Source organism: Megalobrama amblycephala, linkage group LG1 (genome assembly GCF_018812025.1).
Source record: "Megalobrama amblycephala isolate DHTTF-2021 linkage group LG1, ASM1881202v1, whole genome shotgun sequence".
Taxonomy (NCBI): domain Eukaryota; kingdom Metazoa; phylum Chordata; class Actinopteri; order Cypriniformes; family Xenocyprididae; genus Megalobrama; species Megalobrama amblycephala.
The window spans coordinates 3981438-4008285 of NC_063044.1; the positions used below are offsets into that span (position 1 = coordinate 3981438).

General features: G+C 38.1%; 1 protein-coding gene and 1 pseudogene across 1 annotated transcript; one reads left to right on the top strand and one right to left on the bottom strand.

Moving 5' to 3' along the window:
* The first annotated feature begins 964 nt into the window (after positions 1–964).
* Positions 965–12745, top strand: LOC125254478 (annotated as a pseudogene).
* A 4249-nt stretch (positions 12746–16994) lies between these two features.
* Positions 16995–19925, bottom strand: LOC125254553 (C-factor-like). The gene is made up of 6 exons (XM_048169245.1): positions 19703–19925; positions 19562–19616; positions 19264–19451; positions 18666–18827; positions 18447–18557; positions 16995–17272 (listed from the first exon to the last, which is right to left on the bottom strand). The coding sequence occupies exons 1-6, from the start codon at positions 19847–19849 to the stop codon at positions 17159–17161; spliced, it is 777 nt and encodes a 258-aa protein (XP_048025202.1). The 5' UTR covers positions 19850–19925; the 3' UTR covers positions 16995–17158.
* Between the last annotated feature and the right edge of the window lie 6923 nt (positions 19926–26848).

Here is a 26848-nt window from a genome sequence, read left to right on the forward strand (position 1 = left end):
ACAATGCACAAGCATTAGCTGATATTCCCACTCTGATGACTTTGCTTGAAGAGCATAGAGCGAACTTGTGACACGAGTGGCCTAAGTCTTGAAGCTCTAAAGGCAAGTACGCAAGTTTAGTTGATGGCCATGCCAAAGTTATGGGTCTAGAGCAGGGATAGGCAAACTTGGTCCTGGAGGGCCACTGCCCAGCATAGTTCAGCTCCAACCCTGATAAAACTCACCTGCCTGTAGCATTCTAGTAATCCTGAAGGCATTGATTAGCTGGTTCAGGTGAGTTTGATTAGGGTTTGAGCTAAATTCTGAAGGGCAGTGGCCCTCCAGGAACGAGTTTGCCCATTCCTGGTCTAGAGGGACAGAGCCATAGGAATAACATACATATCTTCGGCTAACAGAGATGATCGAATGTCCTCATCTATAAACCTTCATCTCTGAGATTTGTTTAGAAGTCTTTGGTGTGAGTCTACTAACCTACAGTCCAAAAGGCTCTAGCCTTTACAACCTTACTAGCAAGACATGTCATCCTTTTGAAATGGAAACATGTCTCACCCCCTTTCTTTGAAATGTGGATCAAAGAAGGGTTCACTTGCATTAAACTGGAAGAAAAAAGATAGATAATCACACACTTTGGTGTTCTTTGACAAACTATGGCATCCCTTCTTGGTTAATATGTTGGCTGAAATTTTGTCTTTAATTGTAATTTGTTTAAGCTGTTTGAGGGAGTAGGACTTAAAAGGACTTTGCTTCAGTCCAGCTGCAGTATAGGCGTTGTGGATCTTTAACCTATAATCTCACTCCTGACACAGCATATCTGATTTGATATTAAATATTCCAGCTTTTTGGAAAGCATCCAAGTATATTCATCATATAAATGTGTGTGAAATGGGGTGTGGAGTCAACTCTGCTTCATATAAACAGCTCTATAAAGAGGCAGGATGGGAGATCAGACTGATCGTCTTTGAACATGGCGACATTAAAGGCTTGCAGTGCTCTCGTGACCGGGACCAACCGAGGCTTGGGTCTAGAAATGGTCAAGCAACTCCTGGAGGCCAATTGTTCAAAAGTTTTTGCTGGATGTCTTGACGCAGATGGGACAAATTCTGATGTGAATATTCAAGAGCTTAGGACAGAAGACAGCTAAAGAAATCTGTATTTTATCATTTGTATTATTGTTTTGATTCAGGCACTGAGACAACTGGCCAAAAAGCATCCAGGTGCTGTCACCCTTGAGCACCTTGGTAAATGTGCATTTATGTTTTAAAATGGAAGTTGTTTTTTGATATTTTAAATAACATATTACTTTAGGACTGCAATTTTTCTGCAATGATTGCTTCTATTAGGTTAGATTAGGTTGCTGATCCATGCAGTATCAAAGAATCTGCAAAGAAAGTGGGTTCTCTAATGCTGCAGTGTTGACTTCAAAATCAATGTGGACCGCCACTGTTGAGGACATGATCCACGCCTTCAACACCAACATGTTAGGACCTTTATTTGTCAATTAGGGTAATGGAAAGAGCTTTTTGGAACAAGACTAATCTAAAACAAGACTTGATATATCTAAAATATCTAAACACTTGGTTGTGAATGTCTTTAATCAGGAGTACCTGCCATATCTGCAAGCAGCAGCTAAAGCCAGTGGCAAACCAGGGATGTCATGTGATAAAGCAGCTGTGATCAACATCTCCACAGATGCAGCATCTTTGGGCATCTTTCCTTCACTTCCAGTGCCATTCCCGTTCTTCCCATACAGTATCAGCAAGATATGCAAGGGCAGCAAAAATCTGAATGTTTTGGCATATCTGAAACTGAAAAACAAATTAGAATTAGGTTCAGTGTGAACAAAATGATTCAATTCACTTTCTGCATCTGTTTTCCTTTCAGGCAAGTCTTAGCATATTGACTGTGTATACTGCTAGGGACTTAAAGGCAAATGAGATCCTCTGCATTTCCATTCACCCAGGATGGGTGAGGACGAACATGGGGGAGATAAGGTAAATCTGGATTCAGTAATAAAGCAGACTCACTGTTTTGCCTTAAAAACAAATTTTTTAAGTAAGATGAAATCTGTTCCTCTTACTTAATCAAACCCCAATAGTCAGTTGTTGTTATTTTTTATCCTTTCACCATGCAATGTGACTTGTCCATTCTAGTTATTTTACTTTTGTTTGGGGTAAATTTAACCTCCACAAAACACACTGGAGAAAAATAAAATAAAAATTAAAGCTGCAAGCAGCATTTACCGGGGTTCAAGCATTTAAGGCCTTTAAGCACATAAAGAGTTATTATATCTCATTCAGCAAGCATGTAAACATTTAGATCATAGACGGAAAAGACCATTTACGGCCAAATACATGCAATTCAGTAAGGAAAAACATGGTTTTTAAAGGTTTTTTGACAGTTGTAGCGCCATCTGTTGCCCGATCTCCACCACTTTCTTTGGATGTCCTCAGAGTGTGCCCATACATATGTGTGCCAAATTTGGTGAAAATATCTCATTTCGTTTTGAAGTTATAGACACTTATATATAAGAGAGCATAAAAAATGACCCATGAAAGACTTTGATTGGATTTTTTTGGCACTTCCTATCAAAATTTTGACATTTGGACTAAAACATATAGTAAACCAACTTAGGTTTCGTGTTTCCTATGCTGGTTTCGTCTCGATCGGAGTAACGGTTTCGAAGATATTCGCAAAAGTTTTTTTAGCGCTAAATCACAACGTAGCACAAACCATAAGGCGAAACCTAACATATTTGGTATCGTTGGACTCGGCAAGGATTCAGGAGTCTAAAGACGTGACTCCCGTGAAAATAAGTCAGACACATCCAAAGTTATATATATTTTGATCTAAAACCATTAAAAACATATGTTTTTTAAAGTTTTTTCACAATTATTGCGCCACCTATTGTCCGATTTACACGAAAATTAGCATGCTTCTTTAGAGTCATAGGTTGCATGTGCTCACCTATTTTGGTGAAGATCTGACTTTTTGTTTAGGTTTTATAGGCTTTTGGGTATATTTAGCCACGCCCATTTTCTAAATGACCCAGTTATAGCGACCCAAAGGGCAAAGTTCAACTTTTTTTTGATAATTATTGATCTAGAGAGACCATAGAATTGTCCTACACTGGTTTTGTTCCGATCGGGCAAAAAACCTAGGACTAGTTCGCAAAAGTAGGTTTTTCACATATTTGTGAATAATTAATGAACGATTTGATTGACAGCATTGGTTCTTGAGGCAAAGTTGTTCAGCATGAGTAGATCTATCAAATGCTATGCATATTGTGTGGTTTTATGAAACACCACGTGATTGCCGAGGCGTAAAACTCGTTAGCGCCAACTTGTGGCCGATTTCTTTCAAAATTCTTACAGACCTTTAGGACCATGAGTCGAACATGCCCATCGAGTTTCGTTCCGATCGACCTCCGTTAACCTTGTCTAATAGGTGCTCAAACTTCATTGGCCGATGGCGGCCATGTTTTTTGAGATACGCCAATGTCCTCATAGAATGTCATGCCCCCTTGGACCAAGACACTGCATGCCAAATTTCAAGTCAATCGGACTAACGGTTGCATAGTTACAACCGTTTTTATGTTTTTTTCAAGTTATAGCGCCACCTAGTGTCCAATCGACGCAATTTTTTTATCGTGACCAAAGATTGAGCCCCTACACATGTCTTCCGAGTTTGGTGCAAATATCTCATTTGGTTCTTGATTTATAGCCATTTTAGTAAAAGTGGCTCCGCCCACATTGCATGTTTTGGTTCCTCTTAGCGACTGTGAATCAAAATTTCAAAATTCTCTCGATAATTATTGATCTATAGACTCCAGAGAACATTTCTGCACTGGTTTGGTTCCGATCGGTCGAAAAACCTAGGACTAGTTCGCAAAAGTAGTTTTTTGACAAAATTCAAAATGGCGGAAAAATTTTCATACCGGAAATGAAATCGGAGATATACGTTTTGTTCGTCAAGGTCTCAGCTTTCCAATGATATAAGACACTTGAGTCTGTGACACACGGTTTAGGAGTTATGAGCCATTTTGCGCATTTGATCGCTGTAGCGCCACCTATTGGCCGATTTGGGTCATACTTTGTCAACCTCTCCTCGATTTTTGTACTATCATTTGACAAAGTTTCAAGTCTCTAGCACTTACGGTTTAGGCTGCACGATGCGTTTTACGGCGGAAGAAAAATAATAATAATAATAATAATCCTAACAATTACAATAGGGTTTCAGCACTTCGTGCTTGAACCCCTAATAATAATCCTAACAATTACAATAGGGTTTCAGCACTTCGTGCTTGAACCCCTAATAATTAAAGCTGCAAGCAGCATTTACCGGGGTTCAAGCATTTAAGGCCTTTAAGCACATACAAAGGTATTATATTTTATTTAGCAAGCATGTAAACATTTAGATCATAAACAGAAAAGACAATTTACAGTGAATTCAGGCAATTTAGCAAGGAAAAACATGGTTTATAAAGGTTTTTTGACAGTTACAGCGCCATCTATTGCCTGATTCCCACCATTTTTGCGGGGTGTCCTCAGAATGTGTCCATACATATGTGTGCCAAATTTGGTGAAAATATCTCATTTCATTTTGAAGTTATAGACACTTATATATCAGAGAGCATAAAAAATGACCCATGAAAGACTTTGATTGGATTTTTTTGCCACTTCCTATCAAAATTTTGACATTTGGGCTACTAACATATAGTAAACCAACTTAGGTTTCGTGTTTTCTACGTTCGTTTCGTCTCGATCGGACTAACGGTTTCGAAGATATTCGCAAAAGTTTTTTAAGCGCTAAATCACAACGTAGCACAAACCATAAGGCGAAACCTAACATGTTTGATATCGTTGGACTCGGCAAGGATTCAGGAGTAAAAAGACGTGACTCCCATGAAAATAAGTCAGACACATCCAAAGTTATATATATTTTCATCTAAAACCATTAGAAACATATGTTTTTTTAAAGTTTTTTCACAATTACAGCGCCACCTATTGTCCGATTTACACGAAAATTGGCATGCTTCTTTAGAGTCATATACTTCATGTGCTCACCTATTTTCGTGAAGTTCTGAGCTTTTGTTTAGGTTTTATAGGCTTTTGGGTATATTTAGCCACGCCCATTTTATAAATGACCCAGTTATAGCAATCCAAAGGGCAAAGTTCAACTTTTTTTTGATAATTATTGATCTAGAGAGTCCATAGAATTGTCCTACACTGGTTTCGTTCCGATCGGGCAAAAAACCTAGGACTAGTTCGCAAAAGTAGGTTTTTCACATATTTGCGAATAATTAATGAACAATTTGATTGACAGCATTGGTTCTAGAGGCAAAGTTGTTCAGCATGAGGAGATCTATCAACTGATATGCATATTATGTGGTTTTATGAAACACCACGTGATTACCGAGGCGTAAAACTCGTTAGCGCCAACTTGTGGCCGATTTCTTTCAAAATTCTTACAGACCTTTAGGACCATGAGTCGAACATGCCCATCGAGTTTCGTTCCGATCGGCCTCTGTTAACCTGGTCTAATAGGTGCTCAAACTTCATTGGCTGATGGCGGCCATGTTTTTTGAGATATGCCAATGTCCTCATAGGCAGTCATGCCCCCTTGGACCAAGACACTGCATGCCAAATTTCAAGTCAATCGGACTAACGGTTGCATAGTTACAGACATTTTTATGTTTTTTTCGTGTTATAGCGCCACCTAGTGTCCAATCGACGCGATTTTTTTATCGTGACCAAAGATTGAGCCCATACACATGTGTACCAAGTTTGGTGAAAATATCTCATTTTGTTTTCGAGTTATAGCCATTTTAGTAAAAGTGGCTCCGCCCTTAACATACATTTTGGTGCCCCTTAGCGACTGTGAATCAAAATTTCAAAATTCTCTCGATAATTATTGATCTTTAGTCTCCAGAGAACATTTCTGCACTGGTTTGGTTCCGATCGGACGAAAAACCTAGGACTAGTTCGCAAAAGTAGTTTTTTGACAAAATTCAAAATGGCGGAAAAATTTTCATACCGGAAATGAAATCGGAGATATACGTTTTGTTCGTAAAGGTCTCAGCTTTCCAATGATATAAGACACTTGAGTCTGTGACACACGGTTTAGGAGTTATGAGCCATTTCGCGCATTTGATCGCTGTAGCGCCACCTATTGGCCGATTTGGGTCATACTTTGTCAACCTCTCCTCGATTTTTGTACTATCATTTGACAAAGTTTCAAGTCTCTAGCACTTACGGTTTAGGCTGCACGATGCGTTTTACGGCGGAAGAAAAATAATAATAATAATTAAAGCTGCAAGCAGCATTTACCGGGGTTCAAGCATTTAAGGCCTTTAAGCACATACAAAGGTATTATATTTTATTTAGCAAGCATGTAAACATTTAGATTATAAACAGAAAAGACAATTTAGAGCAAATTCAGGCAATTTAGCAAGGAAAAACATGGTTTATAAAGGTTTCTTGACAGTTACAGCGCCATCTATTGCCTGATTCCCACCATTTTTGCGGGGTGTCCTCAGAATGTGTCCATACATATGTGTGCCAAATTTGGTGAAAATATCTCATTTCATTTTGAAGTTATAGACACTTATATATCAGAGAGCATAAAAAATGACCCATGAAAGACTTTGATTGGATTTTTTTCCCACTTCCTATCAAAATTTTGACATTTGGGCTAAAATATTTAGTAAACCAACTTAGGTTTCGTGTTTTCTACGCTCGTTTCGTCTCGATAGGACTAACGGTTTCGAAGATATTCGCAAAAGTTTTTTAAGCGCTAAATCACAACGTAGCACAAACCATAAGGCGAAACCTAACATGTTTGATATCGTTGGACTCGGCAAGGATTCAGGAGTAAAAAGATGTGACTCCCATGAAAATAAGTCAGACACATCCAAAGTTATATATATTTTCATCTAAAACCATTAGAAACATATGTTTTTTAAAGTTTTTTCACAATTACAGCGCCACCTATTGTCCGATTTACACGAAAATTGGCATGCTTCTTTAGAGTCATATACTTCATGTGCTCACCTATTTTCGTGAAGTTCTGAGCTTTTGTTTAGGTTTTATAGGCTTTTGGGTATATTTAGCCACGCCCATTTTCTAAATGACCCAGTTATAGCGATCCAAAGGGCAAAGTTCAACTTTTTTTTAATAATTATTGATCTAGAGAGTCCATAGAATTGTTCTACACTGGTTTCGTTCCGATCGGGCAAAAAACCTAGGACTAGTTCGCAAAAGTAGGTTTTTCACATATTTGCAAATAATTAATGAACGATTTGATTGACAGCATTGGTTCTTGAGGCAAAGTTGTTCAGCATGAGGAGATCTATCAAATGATATGGATATTGTGTGGTTTTATGAAACACCACATGATTGCTGAGGCATAAAACTCGTTAGCGCCAACTTGTGGCCGATTTCTTTCAAAATTCTTACAGACCTTTAGGACCATGAGTCGAACATGCCCATCGAGTTTCGTTCCGATCGACCTCCGTTAACCTTGTCTAATAGGTGCTCAAACTTCATTGGCCGATGGCGGCCATGTTTTTTGAGATACGCTAATGTCCTCATAGAATATCATGCCCCCTTGGACCAAGACACTGCATGCCAAATTTCAAGTCAATTGGACTAACGGTTGCATAGTTACAGCTGTTTTTATGTTTTTTTCAAGTTATAGCGCCACCTAGTGTCCAATCGACGCAGTTTTTTTATCGTGACCAAAGATTAAGCACCTAAACATGTGTACCAAGTTTGGTGCAAATATCTCATTTCGTTCTTGAGTTATAGCCATTTTAGTAAAAGTGGCTCCGTCCTTAGCGTACGTTTTGGGGTCCCTTAGCGACCGTTAATCAAAATTTCAACTTTTTTTGATAACTTTTGATATTCAGAGTCCAGAGAACATTTCTGCACTGGTTTGGTTCCGATCGGGCGAAAAACCTAGGACTAGTTCGCAAAAGTAGGTTTTGGACAAAATTCAAAATGGCGGGAAAACGGGACCTCGCAGAGCGAATCTGATCTTCTATGCTTTTAACCGCCTTGACCCAAGGATTCCAAATATGTAAATTTTTTAATCTATGACAAACGGTTTAGGAGTTATGAGCCATTTTGCGCATTTTATTGCTGTAGCGCCACCTATTGGCCGATTTGGGTCATACTTTGTCAACCTCTCCTCGATTTTTGTACTATCATTTGACAAAGTTTCAAGTCTCTAGCATTTACGGTTTGGGCTGCACGATGCGTTTTACGGCAGAAGAAAAATAATAATAATAATAATAATCCTAACAATTACAATAGGGTTTCAGCACTACGTGCTTGAACCCCTAATAATTAAAGCTGCAAGCAGCATTTACCGGGGTTCAAGCATTTAAGGCCTTTAAGCACATAATAAGTTATTATATTTTATTTAGCAAGCATGTAAACATTTAGATCATAGACGGAACGACCATTTACAGCCAATACAGACAATTCAGTATGGAAAAACATGGTTTTTAAAGGTTTTTTGACAGTTATAGCGCCATCTGTTGCCCGATCTCCACCACTTTTTTTGGATGTCCTCAGAGTGTGCCCATACATATGTGTGCCAAATTTGGTGAAAATATCTCATTCCGTTTTGAAGTTATAGACACTTACATATAAGAGAGCATAAAAAATGACCCATGAAAGACTTTTATTGGATTTTTTTGCCACTTCCCATCAAAATTTTGACATTTGAGCTTTAACATATAGTAAACCAACTTAGGTTTCGTGTTTCCTACGCTGGTTTCGTCTCGATCGGACTAACGGTTTCGAAGATATTCGCAAAAGTTTATTAAGCGCTAAATCGCAACGTAGCACAAACCATAGGGTGAAACCTACCATATTTGGTATCATTAGACTCGGCAACGATTCAGGAGTCTAAAGAAGTGGCTCCCGTGAAAATGAGTCAGACGCATCCAAAGTTATATATATTTTCATCTAAAACCATTAAAACCATATGTTTTTTAAAGTTTTTTCACAATTATAGCGCCACCTATTGTCCGATTTACACGAAAATGGGCATGCTTCTTTAGAGTCATAGGTTGCATGTGCTCACCTATTTTGGTGAAGATCTGACTTTTTGTTTAGGTTTTATAGGCTTTTGGGTATATTTAGCCACGCCCATTTTCTAAATTACCCAGTTATAGCGAACCAAAGGGCAAAGTTCAACTTTTTTTTGATAATTATTGATCTAGAGAGTCCATAGAATTGTCCTACACTAGTTTCGTTCCGATCGGGCAAAAAACCTAGGACTAGTTCGCAAAAGTAGGTTTTTCACATATTTGCAAATAATTAATGAACGATTTGATTGACAGCATTGGTTCTTGAGGCAAAGTTGTTCAGCATGAGGAGATCTATCAAATGATATGGATATTGTGTGGTTTTATGAAACACCACATGATTGCTGAGGCATAAAACTCGTTAGCGCCAACTTGTGGCCGATTTCTTTCAAAATTCTTACAGACCTTTAGGACCATGAGTCGAACATGCCCATCGAGTTTCGTTCCGATCGACCTCCGTTAACCTTGTCTAATAGGTGCTCAAACTTCATTGGCCGATGGCGGCCATGTTTTTTGAGATACGCTAATGTCCTCATAGAATATCATGCCCCCTTGGACCAAGACACTGCATGCCAAATTTCAAGTCAATTGGACTAACGGTTGCATAGTTACAGCTGTTTTTATGTTTTTTTCAAGTTATAGCGCCACCTAGTGTCCAATCGACGCAGTTTTTTTATCGTGACCAAAGATTAAGCACCTAAACATGTGTACCAAGTTTGGTGCAAATATCTCATTTCGTTCTTGAGTTATAGCCATTTTAGTAAAAGTGGCTCCGTCCTTAGCGTACGTTTTGGGGTCCCTTAGCGACCGTTAATCAAAATTTCAACTTTTTTTTGATAACTTTTGATATTCAGAGTCCAGAGAACATTTCTGCACTGGTTTGGTTCCGATCGGGCGAAAAACCTAGGACTAGTTCGCAAAAGTAGGTTTTGGACAAAATTCAAAATGGCGGGAAAACGGGACCTCGCAGAGCGAATCTGATCTTCTACGCTTTTAACCGCCTTGACCCAAGGATTCCAAATATGTAATTTTTTAAATCTACGACAAACGGTTTAGGAGTTATGAGCCATTTTGCGCATTTGATTGCTGTAGCGCCACCTATTGGCCGATTTGGGTCATACTTTGTCAACCTCTCCTCGATTTTTGTACTATCATTTGACAAAGTTTCAAGTCTCTAGCATTTACGGTTTGGGCTGCACGATGCGTTTTACGGCAGAAGAAAAATAATAATAATAATAATAATCCTAACAATTACAATAGGGTTTCAGCACTACGTGCTTGAACCCCTAATTAAAGCTGCAAGCAGCATTTACCGGGGTTCAAGCATTTAAGGCCTTTAAGCACATAAAGAGTTATTATATCTCATTCAGCAAGCATGTAAACATTTAGATCATAGACGGAAAAGACCATTTACGGCCAAATACATGCAATTCAGTAAGGAAAAACATGGTTTTTAAAGGTTTTTTGACAGTTGTAGCGCCATCTGTTGCCCGATCTCCACCACTTTCTTTGGATGTCCTCAGAGTGTGCCCATACATATGTGTGCCAAATTTGGTGAAAATATCTCATTTCGTTTTGAAGTTATAGACACTTATATATAAGAGAGCATAAAAAATGACCCATGAAAGACTTTGATTGGATTTTTTTGGCACTTCCTATCAAAATTTTGACATTTGGGCTAAAACATATAGTAAACCAACTTAGGTTCCGTGTTTCCTATGCTGGTTTCGTCTCGATCGGAGTAACGGTTTCGAAGATATTCGCAAAAGTTTTTTTAGCGCTAAATCACAACGTAGCACAAACCATAAGGCGAAACCTGCCATATTTGGTATCGTTAGACTCGGCAAGGATTCAGGAGTCTAAAGAAGTGAGTCCTGTGAAAATAAGTCTGACACATCCAAAGTTATATATATTTTCATCTAAAACCATTAAAACCATATGTTTTTTTAAAGTTTTTTCACAATTATAGCGCCACCTATTGTCCGATTTACACGAAAATTGGCATGCTTCTTTAGAGTCATAGGTTGCATGTGCTCACCTATTTTGGTGAAGATCTGACTTTTTGTTTAGGTTTTATAGGCTTTTGGGTATATTTAGCCACGCCCATTTTCTAAATGACCCAGTTATATCGAAGCAAAGGGCAAAGTTCAACTTTTTTTTGATAATTATTGATCTAGAGAGTCCATAGAATTGTCCTACGCTAGTTTTCGCAAAAGTGATTGAATAATTAATGAACAGCATTGGTTCTTGAGGCAAAGTTGTTCAGCATGAGGAGATCTATCAAATGATATGGATATTGTGTGGTTTTATGAAACACCACATGATTGCTGAGGCATAAAACTCGTTAGCGCCAACTTGTGGCCGATTTCTTTCAAAATTCTTACAGACCTTTAGGACCATGAGTCGAACATGCCCATCGAGTTTTGTTCCGATCGACCTCCGTTAACCTTGTCTAATAGGTGCTCAAACTTCATTGGCCGATGGCGGCCATGTATTTTGAGATACGCTAATGTCCTCATAGAATATCATGCCCCCTTGGACCAAGACACTGCATGCCAAATTTCAAGTCAATTGGACTAACGGTTGCATAGTTACAGCTGTTTTTATGTTTTTTTCAAATTATAGCGCCACCTAGTGTCCAATCGACGCAGTTTTTTTATCGTGAACAAAGATTAAGCCCCTAAACATGTGTACCAAGTTTGGTGCAAATATCTCATTTCGTTCTTGAGTTATAGCCATTTTAGTAAAAGTGGCTCCGCCCTTAGCGTATGTTTTGGGGCCCCTTAGCGACCGTTAATCAAAATTTCAACTTTTTTTTGATAACGGACGAAAAACCTAGGACTTTCGATATTTTTTGACAAAATTCAAAATGATATACCGGAAATGAAATCGTGCTTGCTTTCCAATGATATAAGACCTTGAGTCTGTGACACACGGATAATAATAATCCTAACATTGGCCGATTTGGGTCACTTTGTCAATCTCCTCGAGTACTATCATTTGGTTTCAGCACTTCGTGCTGCACGATGCGTTTTAACCCCTAGGGTTTCATTCGTGCTTGAAAAAAAAAATAACATAAACAAAAACACTAATCAGAGCATCTTAGCTTGTGAAAATGAATTGCATCAATTCATGTTGGGGTCTATGAGAACCCAAAAGAGAATACACAAGTATGTTAAATATTGAAGACATTTAAAATGTGTGCTAGGTTGAATTTTAGTTTATAATCAGTTCTCATAATGAAAAGTCATAAAGTATCAGTGTTTTTCATTTAAATGACTCTGGAGTCTCTCAGAACACAAACAGAAACTAAGGCTAATATCACAAATGCACACTGATAGTCTCTGTTTGACAACTTACAACACTAATTTAACTGTATGTTTTTGTCCCCTTTTTGTCCACCAGGCCCCTATCGACGCCAGAGAAAGTGTGGAGGGGATGCTGCGTGTCATTAACAGCCTTAACACGAAGCAGCACGGTCTATTCATGGACTACATGGGAAAACAGAGGAACAAAATCTTACTAGTTAGGAAGGTCAGCAAAAGTCTGATCCAGATGGCATATTTTTACCCCTTTTTTAAATGATAAACACTTAAAAAACTACATGACAACTTCATTACCCCAAGTGTCTGTAACAATAAAACCCACTAATCAAGCAATGCAGCAACATTGTGCAATTCTTCTGAATGCATAAACATTTTTGGTTTCATGAAATGTACCATTTGTCATTTAAAATAATACCATGACACCACATTATTTAACCTTTTAAGTGTTTTATTGCAGCATTTATTACTATTCTGATTTGACATTTTGTTACATATTCTCAAATAGTATAAGAACAGCATTTATTCAAAATAGAAATCTTTTCTAACAAAAAAAAATCTTTAATATCACTTTTTTTTATCAATTTAGTATGCACGTCCTTGCTGAATAAAAGTGTAAATTTCTTTCCAAAAAAAGAAAGAAAAAAATTACTTAATTACTGACCCCAAACTTTTGAATGGTAGTGCATATTTTTCACAAAAGATTTCTATTTTAAATAAATGCTCTTCTTTTTTATTATTATTCATCAAAGAAACCTGAAAAAGTATCACGTTAAAAAAATGTTAAGCAGCACAACTGTTTCCAACATTGATAATAAATCATCATATTAGAATGATTTCTGAAGAATCATGTGACACTGAAGACTGGAGTAATGATGCTATAAAATTCAGCTTTGCATCACAGAAATAAATTATATGTTAAAGTATATTAAAATGGAAAAACATTATTTTAAATTGTAATAATATTTCACAATTTTACTGTTTTTTTGTTGTTGTTTTTGTTTTTTTGATTTTTGATTAAAAAAAAAAACGCAGGCTTGGTGAGCATAAGAGACTTCTTTCAAAAACATTAAAAATAGTAATGTTTCCAAACTTTTGACCAGTACTGCATACAGAAATAGGTAGATTAAAATGGCAATCATTAAATAAAAAATAAATATTGGTATTTGGTTAATCTCTATATACACTGTCCATTTAGAGGAAAAATCCTTTGAAAGTGATGCATGTTTGAGATCAAGAAGAATCTCACATTTACTTATAACTGTCAAGAGAGTTTTTGAGTCTTAGAAGTCAGCTTCTGATGTTGTGAGCAATGTGGCCTGGCGATTTGGTGGGTCCTAGTCCACAATAAAGCCCTGTTTATTATCCAGAACTTCAAACAACATAGCCCTTAACTTGGCGAAGGTCACCACCATGAGGCTGATAATGGTACTGCTGTTCCTCATGGCCTCTGCTTTTGTTGTGGGTCAAACCATCACTGACTGCACCAGCTCAGCCTTGTTTATTCTTGACACATTCACTCTAACATGAACCACAGCAGAGTTGTTTAGAGTCAACATGTTGTCAACATCTCTAAACTAATGGTTTTCAAACCTTAATCTTGGAGGACGCCCAGCATTGCACTTTTTTTTATGTCTCCCTTATGGGTGCCATCTTGAGCTCCTCCGGTTCACACATCCAGAGACGAGACTGCTCACGCCAAATAACTCCATGCAACCCACTACGGGCAGAGCTATTACTAATTATTCAATTTTATATATATTTTTCAGTTTGTGACATTTACTGTCATTTCTTCAGCAATTGTTTAAAAAAAAAATTGTACACATTAAAATAAAACAATAAAAATTCTAGTAGATAAAAGATTTTGTTCTTCTGGTTTACCAGGGCACTGTTTCTCCAGTGTAGTCCATGAATCCACTGTTCTGCTTCTCAGTAAGGCTGCCAATGACACCCAGCATCCCTTCCACACTTTCTTTTGGTTCAAGTGGTGCCTGGTGAAAATGAAAATGAAAACATAAATGTAGCTCACTAACTTGCAAAATAAAAATAAAATGGCGTAAGCTGGCATTACTGTGACATGTGACATGCTTTGTAATGTTGAACGGATGTGGTGAAAAAAGAAAAACTCAAAAGTTTTAAGTAGATTTACTATTATTTACAAATAAAAAAAGTTCTTGTTTGGTATCTTCACAATTTTATCTTAATTTTTCTGGAGAATGGTGCTAAACATTAAAAAAATCTAATAAAAATCAAGTCTTTTGTGACGCTTGATCTGAAGATGATATGAGCCATATTTAGTAAAGATTGGATACACATTTTCAAAGAGAAGTAAAATAAAACCAAATAAAGTATGAAAATCTCTTCAAAATGGTCAAAACTTTAAGCTTGAGTTTAGATCTAGTTAAAGATCAAAGTCTGAAACATTTTGTCCAGTAGAGAGTGCTGTCACCCAATTGTTCATGTACATTGTGAAGTCTCATTTCTTGATTGGTGTGCTCAATATCAAAGTAGTTGATAAAAAATAAGAGAAAGTTGAACAATTGCCTTTACAAACATGATACACAGAATCTAATATATAAATGGATTGCCTGGCTAAAACATAGGTAAATACTTATGACTGGCTCATTATTGCAGTGATTTTTATGTTTCTAGCATGTTATATGTTTGGCAACAGTTCTTTTAACTCTAATTGATGGAGTGTGTAGATTTTCATTTCTGTCATGTATTAAGATGTATAATTGTCATATTCAAGACAATGTCAAGATTCATCAGGCTCAAATTGTGAAAGAATTGTTGGGAGGGAGCATGAAGAATCATTTTCACACATTAATTAATTCATTGAAAGTCTTTGACGTGCTGGAGGAGACTTTACAGAGTGCTTGACTCTTGCATTGTCAATACGAGATCTTGACCAAACTGATGCACCTCTTAATGGAAATAATATCAAAACAATTATTTCCATCAAGAGGTGCATACATTTTTTTGTCAAGATTTTGTATTGACAATGCAAGAGTCAAGCACTCTGTAAAGTCTCCTCCAGCACATGCCAAAGACTTTCAATGAATATAAGGTCTGGAGTTGCCGATTCATGTGTGAAAATGATTCTGTAACACTTTAGGTTCATTAGTTAACATTAGTTAGTTAACATGAACTAATAATGAACTGCACTTCTACAGCATTTATTAATCTTTGTTAATGTTAATTTCAACATTTATTAATACATTATTAAAATCTTGTTAACATTAGTTAATGCACTGTGAACTAACATGAACAAACAATGAACAACTGTATTTTCATTAACGTTAAGGAAGATTAGTAAATACAGTAACAAATGTATTGCTCATGGTTAGTTCATGTTAGTTAATACATTAACTAATGTTCAACTAATGAACCTTCGAAGGATCCTTCATCCTTCAAAGGACTCAAGACTTCAGAGGTTGCGTCCTTCGAAGGCAGAGAAGGTCAGACCGAGAGTTGTTAAATGGGATGGTTTAGCCTACAGAGGATTGTTTTTGTCGCCTAGCAACTGAGACAGCTGCCATTGATGAGTGGCGGTAACGTTTGTACTGGACTTTTTGGAAAGTTATATTAAACTGTCTGAAAACAAAACAGGGTTCACTGTCTCAATATGTTCACCATGGTAAATTTCTGTATATAATAAAGAGTATAAACTATATATAATCACATCTTAGTAATGTCAACATTTGAACCACTTTTTTTTAAAATAATTTTTACATTTGTATCATTAGATATTTCAGTAAGCTGAAACCCAATACTTACACTCAAAAGTGTAATTTGGTAATTTCTCTAAATAGAAAAAAATTAAAATCCTGTTGTCATCGAAGTGAATTCTGGGGTATGCAAGGCTGCGAAGGATCAGTCTGTTGTATCCTTTATTGCACAGGAAACGAAGGACACGATGGGGATGGCTCACTCTTGGCATTGCTCACGGATTTTGAGGGAGAGCGTACTCTGAATTGATCAACATTAGAAGGTTAAGAACAAATTCATGTAGGCTATGTACGCATGTGTTGTGAATTAGGCTGAAAGTTTTTTCTGATAAGCATCCGGTTGGTGATGTCTGAATGCTCTCTGATGCCGGAAGTGCTCTCTCGCACTCATTGACATATGCACGCGAGAGATCATTTCTGTCATCTGTTTTTTGACCTTTTTTAGAGGTAAAAAATGATATAAATACTGTTGGGTTTTTTGCACAACCCAACTGTTTTGTGTCTTAGGACATCAATGTGTCATCACGAGCCACAGGGTTTAATATGAATTTGTTTGTGCATGTTTTTTTGACTCTTATAAATTGTGTTCCCATTGACAAGCATTATACGACTGACAGACTGCAACGGTTGGAGTTAAAAATCATCATTTGTGTTCTACTGAAGAAACAAACCTACATCTTGGATGCCCTGGGGGTAAGCAGATAAACAATTTTCATTTTTGGGTGAACTATCCCTTTAATTATTTCTCTTTCTGATTCAACTCTGTGTGTAATTGATAAGCACAGTCATTGCAGCATATACAGTAAAAAAAAAAAAAGAAGAAAAAAAAGAGACAGTACTGCTTTATTGATCAGAGTGATTTATTGTATGAAATATAAAATTGTCATATGTCTGTCAAACATTTGTGGTCTGAAATTAAGTGCTTCTGATTAGGTGTGGCCTTATATGGCTAATAGGGCCGTTTGGACCAGGATCAGCTCTTTGGTGACCTCGCATATTGTTCTTCTGGTTTACCAGGGCACTGTTTCTCCATTCCAGTCCAAGAATCCACCGTTCTGCTTCTCAGTAAGACTGCCAATGACACGCAGCATCCCTTCCACACTTTCTTTTGGTTCAAGTGGTGCCTGATGAAAACACAATTGTAGCTCAGTAACTTGCAAAATAAAAATAATAGTGTAAGCAGCAATTACAGGCCAAACATAACAATAATTAAATAATCAGAATAAGCTAATCTGAAGGAGTTTTGATACGTGATAAAAAAAAATTGAAAGACTAGAACTATTACGCATATCTTGAGGAGCAGTACAACTAAAAGCTCTACATCCCATGGTAGTCAAACGTACAGATGGTATAACTAGAGACATAAAAGCAGAAGATAATGCAGAAGCATGAAGATATACCAATGTGACACACTTTGTAACACTAAATGGATTTGTGTGGTTGGAGCCAGGGCCTGATTGGGACTCATTTTCAGCCCTGGAATTTCATGCCTTAGACCGGCCCACTTTAATTCACGACTGACTATATTAAAATAATGTAATTAAAACCTCAGTATATAAGTCTGCAATAGTGCACAGTTCTCTACAGCCTTGTAATTAATTGTATTTTTAATTAAAATATTGTACATTTTACTGTCTGGTTATGTAAGCTAGTTGGACGGAAAAATTAATATTGTTGGCCGATGTGTAATAGCATAGCAAGCAACATAACATAAGTGATAGGCCCTATATTTTATTATTTGCCTACTATTATTACGAAATGAGTAAGCTACATGCCGTTATACTGTATTTTGCATGTTTTCCCCTCTTCCTTTTTATTTATTTACGTTACTTAAATCGGCCTCCGGTGGCTTAGACCTTTTGCCTTACCATAATTTAGCGTTGATTTAGAACTTGTCCCGCTGTCCCTACAGATGTCACCTCATCCCTTCTTCTCGTATACTTTTGAGTGAGTTGTCTTCTCCGAGCGAACACTCCGAGTCCCTCCCGACCAGGTTAATTTACCCACCGAGTGACATGATATCATTGACGTTACGTACAAGTGAGCGGTAAAAACCCGATCGCGCATTCGTTTGTTTGATTGTTTGTTTGCCGTTGCCCGTGTCGTCCAGACCTAAATCCGTCACTGACTGGTTTTAAGGAAAAAGTTAGGCTACTCAGCTTAGTACATTTGGCCACGTCCACAGTTTCTAGAGCATCCATATTTCAACCCAGTGCCATGACAACACCGTTATTTGTAAGCTCACTTTGAAAATAATTTTAAATCAATTTACACTGTTGTTAATAAATATACACTGACCTTTTCTCCACCTAGTTCAGTCTTCACCCATCCTGGATGAAGGGCCATGCAGAGGATCTCATCCGCCTTTAACTCCTCAGCAGTCAACGCAGACAGCATGTTCAAAGCTGCCTGATAGATAAACAGAGTTTGAGTTATACATCAGCTCATGCCATCAATTCTTCATAGGGACTGCTTTTAATCCAGTTTATCTAGTGTCGAAGCAGGACTTCGGTGTACCTTGCTCACGCAATATGGCAACACTGGGAACTGTTCATACATGGAAGGCATTGTGGCAAGAGATCCTCCAAGAGTGGAGATGTTGATGACAGCTGCTTTATTACAGGACATGCCTGGTGTCCCGCTGGCTTTGGCTGCTGTTCGTAGATATGGTAGGTACTCCTACATAAATGAGAAAGAGAAAGAATTACATATTTCTGTATTAAAAGTTTATTTGACACATATTCAATGAGGGTAGCGGATTGCCAGGTCAATGTTGTGATCCATTACTAGTGTCAGAACAAACGACTAGTCAGTGCAACCTGCAGAAACCACAATAACAAACTACTGTGCAACAAATTGGTAGCTTGTTTAAACAAAGGTACAGCAGTGTCTTTTATGGCTTTTATTTTGGTACAATGCCATGAACCTGACAAACTCTGGCACATCCAGTGACTAGTTCTTTCCCAGAAGCACTTATTTAAATATTTAACCCATAATACTTATTTAACCCATGTCCCAGTGGCAAACAGTGAAAGCCTCAGCCTAAAGGTTTGCACCAACATAATTTTCAATGGACAAACTGTTGTTTCACATTTCATAATGTTTTGTACATTACCCTAGTGATTAGTAAGGGTCCTATCACGTTGGTGTTGAAGGTGTTCTTCATGTCCTCAACACTGCTGGTCTGAGCGGTGCCAGTTGCCACGATTGCAGCATTATTCACAAGAAGGTTCAAACCGTTCTTTCCCAGTAGAGAACCCACTTTCTTGGCAGACTCTTCGATACTGCTTGGATCATCAGCATCTAAGAGTAACAAGAAAACAGCAGTGTTATTCTGCTATAAAAATACTAATCTCAAAAATAATTTCCACTGAAAATATCAAATGCACCAAGAAGGACACATGAACACTTACCAAGACGTATGATTGAAATCACGCTTGGATGCTTTTTCGCCAGCTCTCTCAATTCCTTAAAAAATATAATATGCATAATTAAACAATTAAGGCACATTTGGATATCTCCTGGTATTCATGTTAGCTATATTTAAAACTCACCTTAGATTTTGGCCCATCTGGGTCACGGCAGGTAGCAAAAATATGACGTTTTGGACAAGAATCCTCAGAGAGTTGCTTAACAGTTTCTAAGCCCAAGCCCCTGTTGGCTCCTGTGATCAAGATATTGCATGCTTTCACTGCTGCCATATTCAGTCAGTCTGCTTTCTGTCTGTCTGTAAAAGGTGTTTTATATGTGAAACCAAAAGAAATCAACGCCCCTACATTATGTGATATATGCTGAGTCATAGTGCGATTGAGGACAGAAAGGTCACCTCCCCCATATTCTAGAGCCACCCCGTCCCTTTATTGACAGCCTTTCACCAGGCTCCTTGTGTGAGAGAGGAGGGGCGCTGAAACCAATTCAGATCCCAGAAGAGATTAGCAGCACGCTGCTGTCCGAGTGAGAGAGAGATGAGTTGATAATGAACTATTCAAATCTTTTATATGACTTGAGAGTTGTTTCAGAGAGTGATTAGGTAATGTTTTCCAAGTATCCAAGTAATCCAAGTATGTGCAGCATCATTTATGAGCGAAATTCAGGTGAGCTAATCAATTCTGTTTATCTGGCTTACGTGACAAAACAACGAACGTCTTGGACGCAAGCACCCAGTCGAGTGGTGAAGTAGTCATAGCCTAATCGCTCTTATTTGTCTCATATTTTGGCTGCATTATCATTATTTCCTTATTAGGTAGGTTATATGTCCAAAGTTTGATATTTGGCTATTGAAAATGTAACAATAATATAAACACATCATGATTCTTGAGATAAGGGACAACATTTTCGTTGCCTTCACTCAACTTTCATGTCCACTAATCAATACAACTAAAATTGTTGAAACATAATTAACATTAGGTTAGTTTAAATTTATTTTGTTACAATAGACCCTTTTCACATTTCCGTGTTTCTCAGATGTGGAAGTCGTCATAGTTGAGTAAAATTCTATAGTGGAGAATGAGAGAATACTTTAAAAATATTTGTGTTTCCACAACTCCACAATATTGTTTTCACAACTTTCAAAAAGAGGAAAAAAATAGAGAGCGATTGATAATGACAGTCAGAAGAGAGAAAGATGTTTTACCGTCACTCCCACAGCCGCTGTATTAGAAACACCCTCACAGCAGCGTTAACTAGTTTTTTGTAGTTTGATGCAAAGGTAATATAATACTAAGTATAGTGTTATAAATGTACATACTTTTTTTTTTATTGTTTTTTTTTTTTATAAATGAAAATATAAAAAACTGCAGGATTTACAATATTGATGACCGTTAAAACGTTTCATCACAGTCTGTGGAAAGGGTCTATGGCATGAACCTTACAAACTCTAGTACATCCAGTGACTACTTCATGCCCAGAAGCACTCATGACTTTCAAAGGACAAAGAGTTGTTTCAGAGCTCTTAACGATGATTTGTACATTACCCTAATGATTAGTAAGGGTCCTATCATATTGGTGTTGAAGCTGTTCTTGAAGCGTCTAAAGCCGAGTGCACACTGTGCGATTTATAATAGTCCTTTATGATTTTTGCTTGTCAGACTGTACGAACATGATCCTCATGTCACACTGTGGGATCTCAGCTGTCAGACTGTACGACAGTCAAGATGCGTTAAAAACGAATGCGTGCTGGAAAAGTTTTCCGGAGTTTTATATCAACCCACACACATTCAGTGACAGTGAGCTGCATTGCACGCGGGTCTGAAATGGTGGCTAACAAAGAAATCTCTAGCGTTAATTTTGATCATGGCTTATCTTGAAAAACGAAGACAATTTGATGATCGTCGTAGGAGAAGTCACACTGCAGGACTGTGCGCCAAATGTTCTGACACTGCCAGAATTTCGTCTAAGGTAAAATTTGATCGCAGCGGTCATTAATCGGCTGTCTGTGAACATGTCAAACTAGCGATCAAAGACTACAGATTTTTGCCTAGGATTATAGGAATCTTTTAGGATTTGCAAAATTTGTCTCAGATGACCAAATCATGGCCAAAATTGCATAGTGTGCACCCGCCTTAAAGCGGAACTCGGTAAGATTTGCGAAGCTCCCCCTACAGGTTCCTTCAGTGAATCACACTGTCGTAAATACTCCAAGCGCAGCTCTGGACTACAACGACTACAATGCTCACCAACGCAGTAGTTTTGCAAAAACAGTACAAGAAATCTCGATGGAGGTGGGTAATTTTCGAAATTGTCTTATAAAGTGAGGTCGCTATGTGTATATTGAATTACCGTAAAGCAATTTGTCACTCTCGCGTGAACATGAGGCGAGATTGTGTCGGGTCAGCGCAGCTCAACTTGCAAGTGCTGTTTTCTGGCCTAGACCTGCAAGAGGGGGTTAGTGCACGCCTCAAACATACCACTACAAGTCAATTAACCATCGTAAGGACTATTTATGAAGGTAAAAAAGTTACTTAGTTCTGCTTTAAATGACAGCTGAGATCCCACAGTGTGACATGAGGATCATGTTGTCTGACTATTATAAATTGCACAGTGTGCACCCGGCTTTAAGCAGTGAAATTGTATTAAAAATAAATTCCAGTGAAAATTTCAAATGCTCCAAGAAGGACATGTGCACATTTACCAAGACATATAATTGTAATCACACTTGGATGCTTTTTCATCAGTTCTCTCAGCGCCTTAAGAAAGATAATGTGCATAATTGACCAAGGCACATTAGGATTTTGGTATTTTCTATTTGTGTTAGTTCTTTATAACTCACCTCAGACTTTGGTCCATCTGGATCACGGCAGGTAGCATAAATATGTCTTTTTTGACAAGAATCCTCAGAGAGTTGGTTGGCTCTTGGGATCAAGATATTGCATGCTTTCACTGACATGTTTTTTAGGTTATCAGGCTGCTTCTGTCACCTAATCTGACCCTACCTGTGCTTTTTATGTTAACTCAAGTGAACTACATGCCAATTTTGCACTCATGTATTGTGCTGTGTCATACTGTATGTGTTATTGAGGTTAAAAGGAAAAGATAAATGACAAACTTTATCTATGCTATCAAATGAAAAACTAACAGTGTACTTGTTAATGAATGACTATAATAAACCTGGGTGTAAGAGTGGCAGCTCGTTCAAATGAAGGCACAGTCCCTGTGAAAGACTGTACAGAAAACAAAATAAATGAGTAATGTGTTTTCAAAACTTTGTTGCCTGGTGTATTTATTAAAACTTACATTTTTCACAAGCTCTTGTTTCTTTCTTTCTTTTTTTTTTTTTTTTTTTTTTTTTTTGCTTTCCAGGGAACACCAAAGGAAATTTTTAGCAGAATGCTCAAGCTGCTCACATAAGTGCTTGGGTGCTTTCCATAAAGTTGATATAAATACAAATATTTTACTTCAGATCAGACTTCAGACGGATTCTGCAGTCAGGCACAAACTATTATTTACAGTACAAGCCTTGTAATTGACCTGAGGGCAAAAAAACAAACAAACAAACAAAAACAGGCACAAAATAATTGTTCATTGATCGTTATTGAAGTAAAAAGTTTAATTAATCGAGATTTTGATTTTAGGTCATAATTGCCCAGCTCTACTCTCCACCGATTGCGCTGACGACACAGCTTAATGCTCATTGGTTTAAACAGCTGTGATGTATTCACAGCCCTGTGAACATTGAATTCCTGAAGCACAGAGAAGGTCCTTTTCCTGGAACACACAGAAGAAGAAGCCTTGAAGTTGAAGGTTCGGCTGTCTGTGCAGACAATCCTTATTCTCTGGAACACGCAGACGGAAGGATCTTTAGATTCTGGCGTCAGTGCAGATCCGGGCAGTCTGGAACACGCAGATCTGGAGGATCTCTGATGAAAGGAATTTGGACGTTGGTGCAGAAGATATTTTGAAGATGGGGGCTAAGCTTGTCGTCATTGTCTCCTTTGAAGTTTTCAAACTCCCCAAATTCACTTCTTGCAGAACTTCCTTGTTTCTCTCTTTAGAGCTTCAAAGTCTTGAGAGAGAAACTTCACAACTCTGTAGAGCTTAGCACATCTTGGAACCAGACCTTGAACCGGGACTGGAACAGTAACTGGAGCCTGGAACCAGGATGGGAAACTGCAGCAACCCAGAAACTAGAACAATTCTGTCTCAGAGATAAGCCTTTTAATCTCTCCCGAGAAGGAGGGAAATGCCATTTGGCACCTTTCAGATCCAGTGTTTTGATTGGCTGATGCTGTCAGAGGTGGCCACTGGATTGCCCCTCTCTTGTATGAGGTTAATTTGCATAGCTTCATATTTAGAACAATGTCTTTAAGGTTTTTCTATGCATAATTCACTCTCCAAACCAATTTCAGATTAACCTAGGCAAATATAAAGACCAAACATCGAGTTATATTGAACTTCTACCTATGCATTCATGTATACCTTAATTGGTAAGTTTGTATATTTTGCATGTACACAAACAACACTCATTAAGTATATACAGTTCTGTTAATAGAAATGGGGAAGATTTGCTCAATTTTGTCCATTGTGTTTCCATTTTGTGTCCTTTGTGGCTTCAAGCCACATGGCAAACCTGTTTGGTGTCAGTTCACAGTTGGAGTCAGTTCACATCTTGGGTCTTAAAGGTGCCCTAGAACCCCTTTTCAAAAGATGTAATATAAGTCTAAGGTGTCCCCTGAACGTGTCTGTGAAGTTTCAGCTCAAAATACCCCATAGATTTTTTTTTTATTAATTTTTTTAACTGCCTATTTTGAGCCATTATTACATATGCACCAATTAAGCGTGCAGCCCCTTTAAATCTCCCGCTCCCCCGCCCCTGCGAGCTCTCAACTGCCTTAAACAGCAAACACAAAGTTTACACAGCTAATATGACCCTCAAAATGGATCTTTACAAAGTGTTCATCATGCATACATTGATTCCTGTGAGTATAGTATTTATTTGGATGTTTGCATTTGATTCTGAATGAGTTTAAGGCTGTGCTCCGTGGCTAACGGGCTAATGCTACACTGTTGGAGAGATTTATAAAGAATGAAGTTGTGTTTATGAATTATACAGACTGCAAGTGTTTAAAAATGAAAATAGTGACGGCTCTCTTGTCTCTGTGAATACAGTAATAAACGATGGTAACTTTAACCACATATAACAGTACATTAGCAACATGCTAACGAAACATTTAGAAAGACAATTTACAAATATCACTAAAAATATCATGTTATCATGGATCATGTCAGTTATTATTGCTCCATCTGCCATTTTATCGCTATTGTCCTTGCTTGCTTATCTAGTCTGATGATTCAGCTGTGCACATCCAGACGTTTTGCCCTTGTCTAATGGCTTGAACATGGGCTGGCATATGCAAATATTGGGGGCGTACATATTAATGATCCCGACTGTTACGTAACAGTCGGTGTTATGTTGAGATTCGCCTGTTTTCCAGAGGTCTTTTAAACAAATGAGATTTATATAAGAAGGAGGAAACAATGGTGTTTGAGACTCACTGTATGTCATTTCCATGTACTGAACTCTTGTTATTTAACTATGCCAAGATAAATAAAATTTTTCATTCAATGGCACCTTTAAGCTTGGAACACACCAAGCTGACGTTGACAAACTAGTGGGGTTGGCTCACATCTACAGCGTCTGGGTCCAAAGTTGCCCTGACACACCAAACCGATGCTCGACACCCAAAGGCCAAGTAGCACGTCCGTTCTGCACCTGTGTAAGAAGAAATGCCTTTCTGTACCAGCAGGTGGCAGTAGCTGAACAGCCAATCGGAATGATCAGATGGCCCGACAGACCGACAAGCTCAGACGCCAATTCAACATGTCGAATCAGACGGAAAAAAGCAGACGATGACCAACTTCAGCTGACGGTGCGTAACACACTGAGAAAACTTAGTCTGCCGACGAACAAAAACTGCCCGACGGCCGACCGCCGGCTTGGTGTGTTCCGGGCTTTAGGACTGAGGGACTGGGGTGAACAATGGGGAAAATGGTGATCGGATTAGTCTGCTCAATGACATGTTAATGTCATCATTCTTCCCTTGCAGAAATGGTAAGGGTGATTGTCTTTGCAGGCTAATCTCCTAGCCCATCAATTTCCTTGTTTGTGGAACTTCTCTTGGAAGTGTGAGTTTTGGAGTCCTGTGCTTTTCATTATGAAAGATGAAAAGGGACTATTGATGTAATGGTTGAGTGCCCTCACTAAAAGCAGAAGTTTAAAAGCTAGCCAATGTGGCAAAACAGACACGACATGATCGATTCTATTCAAGCAACTGCACGTGAGGATAGGAGGACAGTCACAAACTTAAGAAATCCCGCTGCTTTGTAGCACTTCAGTGAAAGTGAAGTAACAAAATTTTCTGATATTTGGGGCGAGTCGAACAGCATCTGCTCACCTTTGTGCCAGATAGATGGGAAAGGGCTGGATACTGAATCATGTCATCTTCTTCAAGACTGGATTAAAACTCTTTCTCTTGGTAGTTTTGGCTGGACTGAAGTCAGGAAATAATAGTAGCGCGCCTGCCGAGCACCCTTTAGGATTGCCGACCTGTCATGCCATCTTAGTACACAGAAGGTCAGAGTGCATGGCCGATCTGAGTTTTTCTTTCATACACGCGATAGGCCCAGTCTATCTCAATATCACGACTTCTCAGCGAAGGAATCCACTTGGAAAGATTAGCTCTGAGGAAGCCAGCTGCATCAGAGCATTCCGCCCCCTCCTGCAAACCCACCAGTCGTACGTTATTTCTCCTGCTCTAGTCTTCAGTGTCCATCATTTTTTTGGTGAGTTGTTCCAGCTGATTTCTTAAGTTTGAGACTGTCCTCCTATCCTCACATGCTGCTTGAATGGAATCAACCATGTCACATGTCTGTTTTGCTGCTCTGGCAGCTGTAAGATTATTTTAATCTCTGCTTATTGTCCCTAGTCATGCCTCATTCTCAGTTTGTCTTTTTCACTCATTGAATGCATAGGCCTATGGGAAAAGAGTCATGAACATGAAGCCAATCCGTTCACAAAACCTTCTCCCAGTCTTACTTCTTGTACATGGCTTTTATACATGTTCAAGGGGTGGTGTAGCAACTGTCCAATGAGAATATACTTTCATGATATAAGAATGTGGTACATATAGAAAAACAAGTCTAAATATGGTCAACTTCTGGTCAAGTACCCCTGCCTTCCTGGGGATCCAAAAAGACCCTTCCAT

What these genes read in the sequence shown, in the direction of transcription:
- LOC125254553 (XM_048169245.1), bottom strand. Translation starts at nt 19,849, where the DNA reads ATGGCAGCAGTGAAAGCATGCAATATCTTGATCACAGGAGCCAACAGG. An exon ending in GACCCTTACTAATCACTAGG is followed by an intron (nt 18,828 to 19,263) that starts GTAATGTACAAA and finishes TCATTTATGTAG; the next exon opens with GAGTACCTACCATATCTACG. An exon ending in TGCCATATTGCGTGAGCAAG is followed by an intron (nt 18,558 to 18,665) that starts GTACACCGAAGT and finishes TTTATCTATCAG; the next exon opens with GCAGCTTTGAACATGCTGTC.